The sequence below is a fragment of the Centroberyx affinis genome, unplaced genomic scaffold (genome assembly GCF_046629955.1).
Source record: "Centroberyx affinis isolate AG114_WGS23_722 - 3 ecotype Tasmania unplaced genomic scaffold, CSIRO-AGI_Caff_v1 ptg005379l_1, whole genome shotgun sequence".
NCBI classification, from domain to species: domain Eukaryota; kingdom Metazoa; phylum Chordata; class Actinopteri; order Beryciformes; family Berycidae; genus Centroberyx; species Centroberyx affinis.
In genome coordinates this window covers 384-17,707 of record NW_027282687.1, presented here as the reverse complement: position 1 = coordinate 17,707, position 17,324 = coordinate 384, and the positions used below count along the sequence as shown (strand labels likewise).

At 41.4% G+C, this 17,324-nt stretch overlaps 3 protein-coding genes across 3 annotated transcripts; all 3 read left to right on the top strand.

The window, feature by feature from the left end:
• The first annotated feature begins 451 nt into the window (after positions 1 to 451).
• On the top strand, positions 452 to 5,753 carry LOC139667240 (BOS complex subunit NCLN). Its single transcript, XM_071546686.1, has 15 exons — positions 452 to 596; positions 1,303 to 1,493; positions 1,862 to 2,006; positions 2,217 to 2,314; positions 2,458 to 2,535; positions 2,883 to 2,986; positions 3,324 to 3,412; positions 3,588 to 3,727; positions 3,819 to 3,997; positions 4,113 to 4,200; positions 4,366 to 4,404; positions 4,858 to 5,030; positions 5,265 to 5,318; positions 5,413 to 5,491; positions 5,666 to 5,753. Exons 1-15 carry the CDS (start codon positions 452 to 454, stop codon positions 5,720 to 5,722), a joined length of 1,659 nt encoding a protein of 552 aa, XP_071402787.1. The 3' UTR covers positions 5,723 to 5,753.
• Positions 5,754 to 7,132: 1,379 nt separating this feature from the next.
• LOC139667238 (uncharacterized) lies at positions 7,133 to 10,036 on the top strand. Its single transcript, XM_071546684.1, has 6 exons — positions 7,133 to 7,243; positions 8,259 to 8,388; positions 8,556 to 8,748; positions 8,956 to 9,012; positions 9,286 to 9,405; positions 9,584 to 10,036. Exons 1-6 carry the CDS (start codon positions 7,133 to 7,135, stop codon positions 9,672 to 9,674), a joined length of 702 nt encoding a protein of 233 aa, XP_071402785.1. The 3' UTR covers positions 9,675 to 10,036.
• Positions 10,037 to 13,008: 2,972 nt separating this feature from the next.
• On the top strand, positions 13,009 to 15,774 carry myorg (myogenesis regulating glycosidase). Its single transcript, XM_071546687.1, has 2 exons — positions 13,009 to 13,271; positions 13,746 to 15,774. Exons 1-2 carry the CDS (start codon positions 13,009 to 13,011, stop codon positions 15,535 to 15,537), a joined length of 2,055 nt encoding a protein of 684 aa, XP_071402788.1. The 3' UTR covers positions 15,538 to 15,774.
• Positions 15,775 to 17,324: the final 1,550 nt, after the last annotated feature.

Below are 17,324 nucleotides of genomic sequence, written 5' to 3'. Positions count from 1 at the left end.
GGTTAAGACTATGGGACTATCTGTGACAAGAAGTGATAGTAGGTCCATTCCTTTTCTCAATGTGTACAAGGACATCTGTAATGGTCCACAAAAAATGAGAGATAGTTTAATTACATTATTAGCTAATTTGGCAAATAGCCCAGCAAGAGGATTCATCTGAATTTGGGCACCCTCTAGATCATCCTATCTATCCTATTCTATCCTATTCTATCCGTACCATTTTGGAGACCTTAACATTATATTTATATATACGTATATATTTATATATTATTTAAATAAACATGACTTATTGAAAACAGTGTTCCAAAGTATTGAAACAATCAAATAAGAGATACATATATCCAATATATAGTATGTACACTTAAATGTGAGCAGTGTGGCTTTGTAGACCCTAACACCAACCTTCCTCCATAGACTGAGAAGAGAACAGAATCAAGCAGGACGTGGCATCATGTTGTGGAGAGAATTGGCCTTAGCTGCAGTCCTACTGCTGCTTTGTGTCCAGTCTCTGCGTGCCTCCGCCTTGCCAGCTGCATCCTCCTATGAGTTCACTGCCTACAGGATGCAACAATACAACTTGGCACAACAGAAACATGGTAAGTACACCGAAGAGAAGGCCATTCCCCACAAGCTGTACGATGACACAATTTAACATTTTTTATCAAATTATAAGATGACACCTCATTGTTTAAGTATTGCATTTTCTCAGATATAGTAATTTGGTGTTTTCAAGGTGTTTTAAAGTGAAATGTTCCATCATTCAAAAATTCAGATGTCATTCCTACCTCCTGGGATAGATCAATCAACATGAGCAACTGGGTATTATCACAGTTGCCTTTCAAAGGCATTAATGATAGCACAAGGGTTGGAGTTGCTGTGTTAACTCATATTACACCATATTACATGTAAACTAAAAGGAGTGTGTTTGGCACCACATGCCAAACACACTCCTTTTAGTCATAGTGAAGTTTTAATATGGCCGTGTGACCTGACCAAAAATTAAAAATGGTACACTTGAAGATGAATAATGTGCCTATCCAGTCTGTGTAAATTTTACCTGACTGATGAGACTGAATGAGATTGTTTTCACTTGACCTGTGTGATCTGATTAGCATCATGCAAAATGCTACTGCTCAACCAAGAGGAGGGGTTGTAGTCAGCGCAGAATTAACAACTTTGGTTATGAAGCGTGAGTTGACATTTGCGTTCCTTTATATGCTAAGTTAGAGTGACTCTTACATAGTGCTTTGCTGGAGTCCTAGTCCAGAGGCTGAACTCTGCCCTCTTTGTTTGTATGCTGAGGTTGCCGCGGGGCCATCGTGGTGGCGGAGGCGCGCTCGGCCGACGAGCCGGTGCTGACCCGGCGCTGTGTCATCATGAAGGTGCCGGACTTCACCACAGAGAAATACCTTGAGGCCCAGAGACAAAACGCAGCTGCCATACTGATCCTGTTGCCCAAAAACAACTCCGCTATCCCCCATGATACCGTACAGGTAACAAGTCATCAGAAGTGTAGAACATCTTTGTGCCTCAGGACATGCTGTGAGGCAACAAGGAAGAAATTAAAGCATATTTTCTGTCTCACCAGACACTAGTCAAGAAGCAATTTATGAATATTATATTTTTGTGCTGCAGGATATCAGGTAATAGCTTGCTGCAGGAATATTATAAAACATCTTCCCTACTGTTCTACTTAGACTTTTTGTGATTTTACTACAAGTATCTGTTAGTGGAAGCAGTTATATGAGGAGATAGACAGGAAGATGGTACATGGTTCCTAATCCGTGACATAGGATGGGCTGGATTTAGATGGTTAGATTAAATCAGTGACATGTAGGAAACAATCCTTTTCTTCCCCCAGTCCTTCATGGTGAGTGAGAGTCAGGCCTTGCTGAAGGAGACCCTCATGCCTGTGTATGTGGCGCCCGAGGACGAGCAGCTCCTCTGCATGTATGAAGAGGTCAAGCAGGCTGCAGCCACCCGCACCTCCTCTATATTTGTCCGAGGTGAGAGGAGAAGAGATGTGGATGGACTGATGGATGGATGGACTATGTATGCTGGGTGAAATTAAAGAAGCTGAATTTAAGGTTATGTTACAAGAGAATGGGCATGTTTATAGTGTGAAGAAGGTATGGATGATGGAAGACGATGGAAAACTGAGATGATGGCAGTAAAAGAAGTATGCAGCATGTTTATATATGTTCTTTTTGTTTCAGTCCTCCGTAGTATGGTCACAGCCACAGCCTTTCAGATCTTAGTGAGCAACAACAGCCCTATTAAGGCCATCACCGACAACACAATAGTCACACTGGAGGTGAGTGTGGAACCCAGACTTTCTATGCAGGATGACCAAACAGCCTTGATTGAAGGCTCTTCACATTTCAGTCATAATGATGTCTCGTGAAACCCGATTGGTCCTCACTGTTGCACTTCTTAAACTGGTGATGGGTTTTTCAGGGAGTGCTTCCTGGAGCAGGAGAGGATCCGCCCACCATCGTCATCACAGCCCACTATGACTCCTATGGGCTGGCTCCGGTGAGTCCTTTCAGTCATGCAACAGCCAACAGTAATTACTGTGAGAAGTAGATTGTTCACACTGCTATAAAGATACACCAAGAGATTTCTATGGCAGCCGTCGAAGGATCTGAATGTCCATCTGTTTACCCTGCCCCATCCATTTGTATAAGACTACACCAAAACCCTAAATCTCTGGTTGCTGCTTAACTATTGTATGTTATCCACATTGTATGCTATCCATTTTTAATCCATTCCTCTTTCCTTAGGTTATGAAACAGGTGGTACTTGTATTATTGTGTACCCACCGGTGTGTATACATGCATGGATACGTTTGGGTATATACAGTATATTTGTGTGTACCACAGTGGTTGTCACCTGGAGCAGACTCTAATGGCAGTGGGGTCACCATCCTGCTGGAGCTGGCACGTCTCTTCCAAAAGCTTTATAGTAGCCCAAGCACCAGGCCACCGTGAGTTACAGTGACCTGTTAAAACTACAAGCATATGGCATTTGGTGTACATTTTTGTCCAAAGCACCCACTAATGCCAATAATGTACTGTATGCATCCAATGCTATGACAGCATGTTGTGTTAGTACCATGCTAAACTGAGCTATACAAGACCTCACTCTTTCCTGGTATATATTGATAGATATTAATATAAACAAAGCAAGCATTATTTGCCTGATTATGCCATTATCTGAAATAATGGGTCCTATCATGTCATCATGTAAACAATGCTTTAGTAATGGGACCCTAAAGGGTAAAAAAGCTGTTCAATAATACAGATTTGTCATTGATGTTTTAGATATCATTTAATGTTCTCCCTAACCGGAGGAGGCAAATACAACTTCCTGGGCACCAAGAGATGGATTGAAGAGAATCTGGACCATGCTGGTGAGTTTTATTTTTGCCCTACTTGCTCTGTCCATGGGTTTTGGCATTGTGATAACAAATTAAATGTCTAAGCTGTGTCAAATATATACTAATATAACATGCAAATAAACATTAATTGTCTGGTTAAAACATACAATCAAGACTAATTCTAGCTAACCCTTTTCTACCTAATCAGAGTCCAGCCTGCTCCATGACAATGTGGCGTTTGTTTTGTGTTTGGATACTCTGGCCAATGGTGATGAGCTTTACATGCATGTGTCCCGCCCTCCTAAACCTGAAACACCCATGCACTCTTTCATTCAACAGCTGGAGGAGGTAACAACCAATATGGCTAGGTGCAAAATATGGACAAGGCTAATCTCAGCCCTCATGCATCTTACACTTATGCTAACCCCTCTGTTTGAAGGTGGTTTCCTCCAGATTTCCTTGGGTGAGGCTGGGAATGGTCCATAAGAAGATCAATCTTGTGGAGTCCACAGTGGCCTGGGAGCATGAGCGCTACGGCCTGCGTAGGATCCCAGGGTTCACTCTGTCTCACTTGGAAGACCCCAAAGCTGAGCTCCGTGGCTCCATGCTGGACACCATGTGGGTGCTGAATTCTGTTTGTGACTGTTCTGGCTTGTCTACTTTGAGAAAGAAGATATCAGTTGTCTTAGTTCCCTGATTGTACCTGATTTTAAGTGGATATCCTCCCTCACAGGTCACAAGTGGACTTCAGGAAACTCAAGCGTAATGGCATTATCATAGCAGAATCACTGGCACGGTACATGTACAACCTCTCTGACAAGGTGATGATTAAATGCATGAAAACATCCATGCACATACAGTATATTAATACAAAACCTCAGCAACTGTGGTTTAATAGTTTGTTGTATTTCCTTTAACAATCTCAATCATATCTATGTAATCTTCAGCATGCAATTATATGACTGATCTTCATTGTCTTTCACAAGGGTTCTCCAAAAGACATGCAGGTCTTCAAGGGCCAATTGGTAAGATTCTTATTATTTTGGTCATTATGCAAGGAGAAGTGCTGACCTCTGGTGTTTCCTTATTGGCATTACAAAGTGTTTGTGTTAGTCTTCAAAGGTCCAGTCCAGTGTCAGTCATTCCACTTGTAGCTTGTTAATTTGATTCAGTTGAAGATTTTATCTGTCAAATCTATGGACTGAGCTCTTAATGTTACAGCGACCATTCATTTGGAATGTATTTGGAGGGTGAAAATGATTTGTATTGGAGCTAAATTAAATTGTATTTTGGGTTACAGTGGGATCTTGGGAAGTTGTTAAGAGATTATTTTCCACTAGCACTTATAATAGTGATGTAAATCTCAGATTGGGTCTTTAACTCAACTAGAATCATAATTAGAATCAGACTCATTAGAAACATTAATTGACATAACACAGATGTGTTTTGTGAACCTGCGCATAAACCCTCTGATGCAGGACTTCCAGGACAGTCGTGTGTTCAGTCTGATGTCCTTCCTGACGTCAGTCCCCCGCGCCACACAGCTGCTGGACAAGGAGCCCAGCCACATCCTGCTGGTCAGCTCACTGGAGCAGGAGTTCAGACGCTACCTCCTGCAAGTCCACAGGCACACCTTCCGACAGGACAAAAGGTAGCTTATATAGTAGTATGTGCTGTATATGTGCGCTGTATGCATGGACACCTACATGCAAACAAACAAACAAATGGGCACGCATATGCACACAAACACAAAAAACACCCACATACAGGAGTCAGTCATACAACCCCCCAACTCACCCGTACTGGACCTGTATGTTATGTTGTAGGTTATTGCTACGAAAGTCATTAGTCAGCAGATTAACTATATTCATCATTCTCCTTACAGGGACCCAGATATTACCTTTTTTGATCAAATGAATCAGCCAATAATGATGTACAGGTAAAGTTTTACGTTCATTTTGTACAGGCCTTTTTGTGTAAGTGGTCATTTGAGTATGACACTTTGACAATTTGATGCTTGTTTACTTCACCAGAGTGAAGCCTGCAGCCTTCGATCTCTTCCTGGGAGGCTGTATTGCAGCTTATTTGGGCATAGTTTACTATGCAATTCAGGTTTGTCCATTTACTCTTTCATGTTGTCTAGTTAGATTGATTAATTGTAAACAACATATTACCTTACATGTTATACTATGTGTCACATACTAGCAATGGACAGATGCCAAATGAGCTAGATAGATAGACACTTGATGAACCAGGCACACTGATGTATGTGATTTTCTCTTACAGAATTTTGGCTATCTCTACACAAAACTCAAAGTAACAGTGAAATCCAAGGCCCAGTAAATTAGACCAGTGAATATTGAGCCGATGACCAGTGCTTTGAAGTCTGAGGAGACGCTCTGCTGCCCCTGTTGGACTTCTGTTCCACTGGTTGAGCAGAACATGAAAGCAATGCAACATGAATCTTGTAAAATTTTTCAGAATGGTCATGACTCAAATGCATCACGTGTAAGACAACCTGTGAGTTGTCTGTTTATTTATACTGTATTGAATTTCCTTGCTCCTGTCATTAAACAGAAATCCAGTTTACTACAAATTGTTTCTTCTATGAAAAAAACAAGCTTTGTTGTGATACTCTCTTAGGGAGGAGACAGGATTTAAAGTAAACAAAATAAATAAGGGATGAATGTGGGATATGTCTTTTGTTAAAGTGAAGTGAAGCAGGCAACACAATGCACTTAGAGCTTGGATTTAGATTTGATTTGAACACCCGTGAAGGACGTCCCTGCCATATCATTACTATGGTTCCCCCATGTCCTCTGCTGTGCATCTGTTGACTTGGGCTTGACTGGACTTGACTTGGCTGTCAAACAAGCCCCAACTATTGCAGAGAGATGAACAACCAGATCCTGTCACAGATAACTCAGTGAGAACAGTGACTGGAGACACAAAGGGACCCTACGGTGCTTGGTGAATTATTGATGGTCATGAGCCATGCTGCCTGTGAATAGAGGTGACCCTGGGTAGTGGTGGTTGCGGTGGTGGTGGTGGTGGTGGGGGGGTTCTTAGAAATCCCATCCCTTCCCTTGTTGATTCCAGTTCCACAGATCTGACAAGACTGAGTTTGTCTTAGCTACAAGGCGGCTAAACAGCTGGAAGCCAAGCCTTGGTGTTTGAGATCTGTGCTAGTTTGTGAGGGCCGACGGGAGGGAACTATGTAATGGATAGTGAACCCAGGTATGGGTATCTCTGCAGGGGGCCCTGGGCTTACTGAACGGCAGGGAGATTAGTGGCCGAGTGCTCAGGTAGCACAGAGAGCTGTTCAGCTTCAACAAGGATGCTGTCAACCTGGCTCTACCACTAACATACCAGATTCATCACAATACTGTAGCTGGAGGTTAACCACAATATGTTTCGACTATCCATTTGTTTGTTGAATGCACTACAGTAGGGTCCACGCAGGTTTTATAGCTATTTATTAATTATTGGCTTTACTTTCACTTAGTCATTCACATAGAGAAGGAGAAATACAGTGTTGGAATTGGAATGCAACAGGTTGCATGCATAATCCAGCAACAATTTTGAATGGATCATGCTGACAGAACCCCAAGTGGACAACAAAGGGCAGGAGGTATAGGGTGTGAAGGAAAGGGCGGAGCTACGAGGTTACAGGGGAGGAGAAGGGATGTTCATGAGATTCAGGCAGACTGGAGGGCAGCAGTGGAAACTAAGTGGACTGCAACATTAATGACGATGCTCCACATCAGTACGTACTCAGAGCAGTTCGGCTCTCCCGGCAGAGGGAAACCAGTGCGGCCTCGACCCTCCTCTGCTCACCGCAAGAACAACCCCCACCCCCGGCCGGTAAGCAGTGCAGCAAACCCCTGCATAAATGCAACAAAAATGGATTTCAGAATTGTATGATAAGGACAGAGTAATTATTTATGACTGTGTAATGCAAAAGTGTTCTTCACATGCTAAAAATGTGCAACTTCTAGAGAGAATTAACCTCTATAAAGAAATAATTAATGTAACTTGTGGTCTAGGTCATTTTAATGTATCAAACATACAGGGAGAAGGAGACAGGCACATTTCCAGATGGTTCATGTAAGGGCAGACAGTACTTCTTGGGTCACTTATTATTATCTCTCTCATCATTGTTGTTCTTCATTAAGCCAGACTAAGCTCTCTTATACTAATTGGTGGCTGGTTGTTTACATACGCCTGTACAGGGAGAAAGCTGCATCACATCTATTATTCACTACTTCCTCCATGCTTAGCTATCTGTCCAGAGATGGAGTAAACAGAGCCAAGAGGAGCCTATACCGCAAATATACTACTGCAAAACAAAGCCTAATGATTGTACAGGAGAGGTGACAATGATGTATTTAGGCCAGGTACATCAAACTCAAAATACACAATTTACAGGTTATCCCGCACTTATGGCTCTTACACCCCCTTAACGTGCAGTAAAATTGCACTGAAAGAGAAGTTGACCATGGAAGAATCTTTAACAAAGTCTTTAAAAAGAGTATGAAGAAAGTCAAGGGAATAAGCTAGTAGCAACTATGGAGAAAATGAGGTATTCTTGCTCTCAACCTTCTCTTTCCTTCCTCTCTCTCTCTCTCTCTCCAAATGTGTTGTTTCGAGTTGTTTTGAGTGGAAACAATTACATGTAACAAAAGCATAACAAACAAAAAACAACACAGAAATCACATTTATCATTTTCCATATAACGCGGCATATACATATAATCGTATAATGGTGCATTGTAAACTATTCGGAGGATGTTCCAGTGTAATTTTAGTAGAATAGAGTAGAGGAGAGATTATTTAACATTGGTGTCCAGTTTCTTCTTCTTCTTCTTCTTCCTTCCCAGGACTTCCTGTTTCCCCGGAGACTTCAAACCAGCCACAGATCGTCCCGGACAGCGTTACACCCCACACCTCCTGTGGACGTCGGCCGTCCTCTCTTCCCCCCCGTCAGACACCTGTCCTTCCATAGTCCAGGTACTGATGAACCCTCAACCTTGTCCACCTGTGTGGGGTTTTACAATGCGGATATATCACTGCAATGTCACTAAAGACTGCAGAGAATTGAATCAGAACTTATCTAAACAATTATTATGGCAAGTCAGTGTGTACATGATGATGCTGTATTGCTGTGTCTGCTCTAGCTCCTCCACCAGAAAATAAACCTGACAACACTCTGAACGCTGTAGACACAGGCAAACCACACCATATGCCTTCTGTCAACCCATCCACGCTGCATGCTCTGCCCTCTGCTGACGGACTGCAACAACTGCAGCTGACTAAGCCTCCTGCTGGCACAGACGGTCACTTCCAAACAGCTTTGAGGAACCCACCAAGGTAGCAACTGATATGTCTCATCGATTGGCCAAGGAATGATGGAATGAGGACTACAACATTGATTTTGGAGAGTACTGATGTTGGGGGAATACACTGTAAAGGTCCCCCATTTTACTGACTCTCTGAGAATTGTGAAAATCTAATTTGGATTTTGTCTGTGACTATGCTTTTTGCTGTTGATTGTATGGATTGAATGGATGTGTTTAGGCCTTTTCAACCGGATTACCAGAGAAACGCCCATCCCCACTCAGCACAGCGACTAAGGTGAGAAGATGACTTCTGACCTCTTTTTGTGGGCTTTGCACCCTGACCTTACTGGACTCACTGATGAACATTGTTTCCAGTTATCATGTCACAGAACAGAAGGCTTCACTGGAACCAAGTGAAAATGCTTGTTGCTACCAGGTTGATTGTATGAGTAAATCAAATACAGAGATAAAATAAATACTACCATGAAAATAATAATGCAAGTGCAAGTGATTTTGCAAGTCATGCTAATATTGATGATGCATTGTAAACTGACCTTGTTTCTGACAGGCAACTTTCAGCCACTCATCCACAGATGGGACTCCAAACCAGCAACCCTCCTGCAGCACAACGCCACCGTCCACAAACACAACACTGGAGGTCTCGTTCCAACAGCACACTGGATTCTAGGTGCATATTCAACTGCATTTAATAGAGACTATTTTTTCTTGATCACACGCGCGCGCGCACACACACACACACAAGAAAATTACTATATAAGACTGTTCCTCTTCTTTTTTTGTGTGCCATAAATAATGATCAATGAGACCATGATGCATGATGTTTTTCTCCCATGCTTTCTCCACAGCGGTGGCTACAGCTGCTTCCACGTGGTGAAGCCCTACCAAGCTGGACACTACATCATACACCCAGAGTTTGTGTCTGAATGCCTTCGTTAAAACTGGCTCATTAGAGCATTGGTTCTCAAAGTGCGGTCTGGGGGACCCCCATGGGGCCTTGTGGGTGCTCCAGGGGGTCAGCAGCAAAATGAGGAATAGTTTGATTTCACTATTGTTTAATTCTCTAGAAATTAATCCAGTGAGAGAATGTGTAACAATGGCTAATCTAACTGTAGGCTGCACTCTCACCACTATTATCTCCCCACATACAGTGTAGACAGTTTTAAAATTGAATACTAAATCACCAGCAAAAATCTTCCCATATGGGGGTTCTGGGGACAAAATCTGTGGCCCTAATGTGTGTTTTAGAACCCATGTATTAGAGAGATAATTTTTATTCGTAATATAGCTACCCTGATGAAAAAGAACCATAGTAATTCTATGTTAAATTTTAGAGAGTTACTCTATAAATATCACTGCAAAAACCCCACATAGGGATATTATAGGGTTATTACAATGATTATTATGGGAAATATCTGGTGATATAGGAGAGAAATAAATACTATAATGCACATAAGGTCACAATAAACCCACTATTACACACCTTACACACAGTATAATATATATTATGATGTTTTGTAAGGATATTGCAAAATGTAAAAAAAAAAATAAAAAAAATCTTGCTATGATTTTTATTTCTTGTTTTTCGTTTTAAAACATTTGATTGGCATAGCCTATGTGCCCCTCAATATACTCTGACCCTTTGTGATTTGTGATTAAATTATCATACAGTGTAATGTCTTCGGTATGTGATAATAAAGTATACTGTAGCTACTCTACCTACTGGACTACATTTCCCGTGCATACCTTGAAGCAGCAGTGGTTTGAGCTGGTGGGCGTAGACAAGACGGAGGCGCAACAACATGCCTGGACCTTTTTTGGGAACTGTGGCGAACAACTTCTGCCTGGGACGGAGGGCTGCGGCTGATCGGTAGGCACAAACTAGTTTTAAAGAATAGCTGCAAAGGAGACAATCAAAATCAATAACTATACTTTATTGACACCGATTTAGTGTGATTTTTTTCCCCTCGCATTCTTGCAAACTGAGCACCACCCATCAAGGCGCATAACGGCTTTGTTATGGACACGCATACAGTAATAGAAGTTGTGGATACATTAAAAAAAAACTTTTCTATACGACTGTTACCTCGTGCCTGCATGTAGATATGATTTGATGTATGACCCGTTTTTTTTCTTCAGTTAAATTGTTCTATGTAAAGTAGATAGTCCAGTTTGAATATAAAATGTATCAGAAATAGCCACATCAACAGTCACTGTTCACTGGTATGTGGCTGTTCTGTAATGTTCTGCCCTACTCAATGTCTGTCATATTTTAGTTTATTAGCCGAATAAATGACCATAACCAGTTGCTTGCTGCAACACACACACACACACACACACACACACACACACACACACACACACACACACACACACACACACACACTTTTTGCGCTAGTGAGACGTTCTCAGACCTCTGTTTTGAGTGTATCAGCACTTCTGTGTTTACTTTTCATGTCAGATAGTGAAACGGCTGAAATGGCAGATAGTCAGATAGACACCCATTGACCATAAGATAAACAAACCTGCTTCAGTTTACTGTAATGTTGAGAATTCTCTGGTTTGCCACCTTACTTCAATTAAAAAAATAATTAAAATAATAATAAAAGAAATCTTCCATTTAAGTAAAGCTGAGCCTTATCTGAGGAAGTAAAGAATGTCTAAAAGACTGTTCACTGAGCATTAGATCTATTTGTTTGGCTGATTTTTTATTACTTTGTAAAAATAATATCCTGTTTATTTTAAATCAGTTCTTGACAAAGTATTTAATTATGTCTAAACTTGACATAATTAAAGACATAATTCTTAGAATATGCCTGTGATACAAATGTTCTCCTGACTTTCCCAGTCACATTTCTCACACTGAGTTAACCTGATCCAAGCAGCCACAGATTCTCAAAGGAAACCAGCAGTTCTCTGTTAACGATGGGTTTATGTTATCACTCCTGTTGTGGGGGGGGGGGGGGGGGGGGGGGGGGGAGAATCTATATCAAGGCTGGTTGAACACAGAATTAGTCCATTAGATTGCTAATTAATAGCAAGCATCCTTTATTATCGACCCTTGCTGCCAGGGCAGACCACAAGGGTCAATTGCAGTTAGGACTAGTCAGCAAGCAGGGAAGCTAGAGAGGACTGAACTCCTTTTGGTCTGCTCCTCTGCATCCTAATCTAATCTATTTTGATTCGCTACAGCCACAATAACTAACATCAGCCATTTAATTACCCATAAGTTTCTTCTGTGTGCCTGCTGGGAGGGCCAGGTACTCTAGGTCTGTGTGCAACTGAAGTGCACATGTACTGTATCTGTGTGTTTGTGTTCATAAACATCTCTGTACATTGTACGTTTTGTTTTGTTGCTAGGGTTTTAAACTGTCTGGTGTTTGGCTAAACTGGACCAGGTTTCTTCCACTTTTGGCTATTGGTCTAGCTTGATGGAGCAGGAAGTTTTGTATGTATTTCTCTCCTTTTTGGCACTGGCAGAGCTCTAAGGCCTAAATCCTTTTTGCTGCCACACTCTACTTCCTTACATACAAATGAGTCTTCTTTCAATTGGACTGATACATTAGAATTGCTGCTGTGAACTCCCACTTTGTTCTCTTTTGGGTAATTGACAGTGGATTTGTTTCTTAAAGCACAAACAAATCTTTAAAGTTTGCACCTTAGTGTAATACCTCCAACTGCTGTGACAGCATTTCATCATGTAGCTATGCAGAGAATGCAATACAATGGTAAGAATATAATGGAGGCTTTGAACAGAGAAATGTAAATGTAGAAATGTAGATGGCACTGAAAGGCAGATTCACATCTTAAATGTGTGGTAATTTGGCTGGGACTGTTTTCCTTGATGTTTCTGATAGTTTTAGATAATTTTAACATCAGCATTTTCTGACTAACAACAGTTTGTAAATGATCTTGGGTGAACTTAGAAAGGCTCCAGCAACAAGCAATCTTTTAGTAATAATAATCCATCTTATTTATAACACAGTTTTCATTAAATCCAAAGTGATTTTAGATGTGAGGAGCGGGCAGGGCTGCATGAGGACCTAGAGACCTGGCTTTTGAAAGTCTGTTATCTCTCTCTTATGACAGGCAGGCAAACAGACAAAAACGACCGGGACAGAGTGCAACACCAACTGAGAAGCCCACACAAGAGTTTTGTTTTCCCTTTACAGACTTCAAGGCTTTGCCTGGCAAACATCCTTGCTCGCAAGAAACATCTCTATGATCTGCAGCACATCAACTGAAGGAACTGCTTGTTGAACAAACATAAGTCATGTACCAGGTGGTACCAGGAGGAGCGGGGGGCACAATTACAGATGTTATCCCCAAGCAAAAACGCACCAAGGACACTCGACCCTTAGTTGGAGCGGGAGTAATAGGGTTGGTACTGGTGATTGCAGCAGTGACTGCATGGTGCTATTACATTGCCTCTCTACGCAAAGCTGAGCTGCTTAAGACCCAACTGCTGGACCTGAATAAAGATGGCTACATTATTCGCAACCAGGGCGGGTCAATCGTCTTCAGAATGGATTTCAGGTTGGTATTATTCACTAGTGGTAGGGGAATTGGAATTTGATTCATGTGTGGATACATAATTCAGACACATCAGAAATGTGATATTTCAAATGTACAAAATTACCCAGGAGGGAGATTTATTCTCTATCTTAACTGACCATCTTTTTCCTGCACCAGCTATAATATTAAGACGGCTGCACTGACAATATGGTCAATGTGAAGCCAAATGTACTATATTATGGAATATGCTTCAGTATTGTGTCCAACTCCTATTTCCAGTTTCACAGTTTCATTCTATGGATAGTTTACAAATGCTTAGCATACTATTAATAAATGTTCCACTCACTGTCTAGTAGTCCACACACACAGTATTATTACTTTGAACTGAAGTGCTTATTTTAACAAGGTTTTGAGTAGGCTACCCTCTGTCAATTAATTGTTACAATGACCACAGAAATGTGAGTTAATAATGTAATGGCTCTTGAATTTTGGCAGGTCAGGGACTCTGGATTTAGATTCTTGCTCTAAAGAGGGGGAGATGCTGAGTTGTGGGCGAACCACTGATAGAAAACTGAACTTCTTCATTGAGACGGTGCGGCCCAAGGACACCGTGCAGTGCTACCGCGTGCGTTGGGAGGAACTGGTTCCTGACATTCCTGTGGAGCATGCCATGACCTACAAATTCTCACACTGGTATGGTGGTGCAGTGTCAGCAATTCAGCATTGGCCTATATCCATCTCTGGCCAACAGGCTCCCAAACCCTTTGTCACTAGTGACATCTACTCAAACCGCAATGAATTTGGTGGAATTTTAGAGAGTTACTGGCTTTCATCTAATGCTACAGCCATCAAGATCAATAATTCTGTGCCCTTTCACCTGGGCTGGAACAACACAGAAAAGACCATGTACTTCCAGGCACGATACCATGACAGTCCCTTCAAGCCAAACCCCGGGGAGGCACCGTGTGCTGAACTTAGCTACAGAGTGTGTGTGGGCCTGGACGTTACATCCATTCACAAGTATATGGTCCGCAGATACTTCAACAAACCAAACAAAGTGCCTGCCAAAGTCATGTTTCGCCATCCTATTTGGTCCACGTGGGCACTACATAAGACTGACATTGACCAAGAGAAACTCTTGACATACGCTGCCAACATTCGCAAGAATGGCTTCAACTGTAGCCACTTGGAACTAGACGACCGTTATACCAGCCGCTATGGGGAATTCCAGTTTGACCCAATAAAGTTCCCCAATGCTTCAGCCATGTTCCAGAAACTTAAAGCAGATGGATTTCTAGTGTCCCTCTGGACTCATCCATTTGTTAATTATGACTCAGACAACTTCCACACCTGTGTGGAGAGAGGGCTGTTTGTTCGGGAGCCTACAGGCCGGTTGCCGGCCTTGGTGCGCTGGTGGAATGGCATTGGTGGCATTCTGGACTTCACAAATCCAGAGGCCCGTGATTGGTTTGCCTCCCACCTGCGTTCATTACGCTCCAAGTATGGGGTGTCATCCTTCAAATTTGATGCTGGTGAGACCAATTACCTGCCGTGGAAATTTAGCACCAGAACTCCCATTCGGGACCCAAGCACTTTCACAAGACGTTACACGGAGATGGCAATTCCCTACAATGATCGAGCAGAACTGCGTAGTGGCTACCAATCCCAGAACATATCCTGCTTCTTCAGACCTATTGACAGGGACTCTGTGTGGGGTTATGAGATGGGACTCAAATCCCTTATCCCCACAGTGCTCACCATCAGCATTCTTGGCTATCAATTCATTCTACCTGACATGATTGGAGGGAATGCCTATCAGAACCGTACAGATGGAAATGGTGCATTACCTGATCGAGAGCTCTACATCCGCTGGCTGGAGCTGTCAGCTTTCATGCCCTCCATGCAGTTTTCTATTCCCCCGTGGGAATATGACAATGAGGTGGTTGAGATTGCTCGGAAATACACGGCCCTCCATGAGAGTATTGTGGCACCGAGGGTCCTGGAGCTGGCTGGCGAGGTGCTGGACACAGGAGACCCCATCATACGGCCCCTTTGGTGGATTGCCACAGGTGATGAGACAGCCTATAAAATCGACTCCCAGTTCCTGATTGGGGATGACCTCATGGTAGCACCAGTTTTAGAGCCTGGAAAGCAAGAGCGTGATATCTACCTACCTGCCGGCCGGTGGCGAAGCTACAAGGGGGAGAGATTTGATATCAAGGAGCCGCTGCACCTCACAGACTATCCTGTGGACCTCGATGAAATTGCTTACTTTGTTTGGGTTTAGCAACAAGACATTGTAAAGCTGGGTAGCCCATGCTCCAATTAAACTACATATATTTTGTGTTTATGCTTGACCATTACAAATTATTGACAGCAGAGAAAAGAAGTGTATTAAAATGTTTTATACAGAAATAAATAAATAAACAATTTAAAGAATATGAATTTGTAAAGCCACATTGCATCAGTGGTGTAGTCTACGTGATACGCAGGTATATATATAAGAAAGCTCCAGGATTTCTGTATACCCACTTAAAAATGCGCAAGGATACGTAACAATATAGGGTAACACTTTATAATAACCATCATTAATAAATGGTAAATTGATAGTTAATTAAACTTTAGTTAATAGTTATTTTACTGTTAACAAACAATGAAATGATCATTAATAATGTTTACTAATTATTAGTAATGCTATAATTTATGTTATTTTATCATTCGTTTGTGTAATATAAAATCATTTGTTTATAAATTATATATTGTATCATAGCTTTTTACCCTCTCTTATCAGCTATGATACAATATATAATTTATAAACAAATGATAATTAGTAAACATTATTAATGATCATTTCATTGTTTGTTAACAGTAAAATAACTATTAACTAAAGTTGAATTAACTATCAATTTACCATTTATTAATGATGGTTATTATAAAGTGTTACCCAATATAGTTTTGTGACAGAACTTTCACTTCAGTGATTTTGTTTCACAAATACCGGGTAGAGTATAACAGCAATAAAATAAGTTTTGTAGGAGAAGGCATCTCCTCCATTCACACTTCCATTCATAAATCTAGTGCAGTGCCCATTCGCCCCGCTACTGCACAAAGCGCTGTTCGCTTGTTTATTCAAAGTTTATTAATATTAAATATGTTGCGTGTCCAAATTGCACCAAATCCGGTGCAAAAACGGTTCTCGAGATATGCGAAGGACACACACACTCACTGACAGACAGACAGACAGACAGACAGACAGAGATTCCTTGCTTTATAGTTAGATTCACCCTGTGCACTCTGTCTGTGTTACGAAGCACAGAACGTGGTGGCTTCCCATAGGCCTATAGGAGGGGCTTAGAGTTTGGCCATGGTGTTTCTTGACTTGATCCAAGAGGTTAGGTGGTGTAGAAATGCAGGAAATTGTTTTAAATTACAAATCCCACTACAGCAAACTAGACTGCACCACTGCATTGCATCACCATTGTGAAAGTGTGACTTGACTCTCAAAAACTCAAATTTTTAATTGCCATTTCATTTAAACTAATGGACATGACATTTTCTTTTGCATTATTTGTGTGGCTTAATGTATAGAACAATTTTAATGCTCTACTGCCAAATAACTAAGCAATGTCTTCCATTTATGATATAAAGCCATAGATTAAAATTATTACTTAAACAGAGTATTTTCTATTGTCATATAAAATTATTTTATATGTATACATTAATTGTTCAAAAGGGAATATGAAAACTGTGAATTGTGTAAGGTATCATTTGTATGTTTTGCTTTTACTTTTGAAAGTTTTTGTCAATGTATTCCATACAATCATTAGTTTGTTCAAAGTCTCATAGCGCTTAAGTAAACTGAACAACTCACATCAAGGGAGGATGATAGAAGTGGGGTCTGTAATGTCAGAGGAGTCAGAAATTGGGGTACACTGATTGTCTAATGGCATTCATATCTCAGTGCTTAAAACATGAACTATAGTGATGGAAATTCTCAGTTTGACTGTGCCATCCTACCAGTGTATGACTCCTTTGTCATTAATGGCTCGTCCTACTCCTCTCCTCTAAGATATT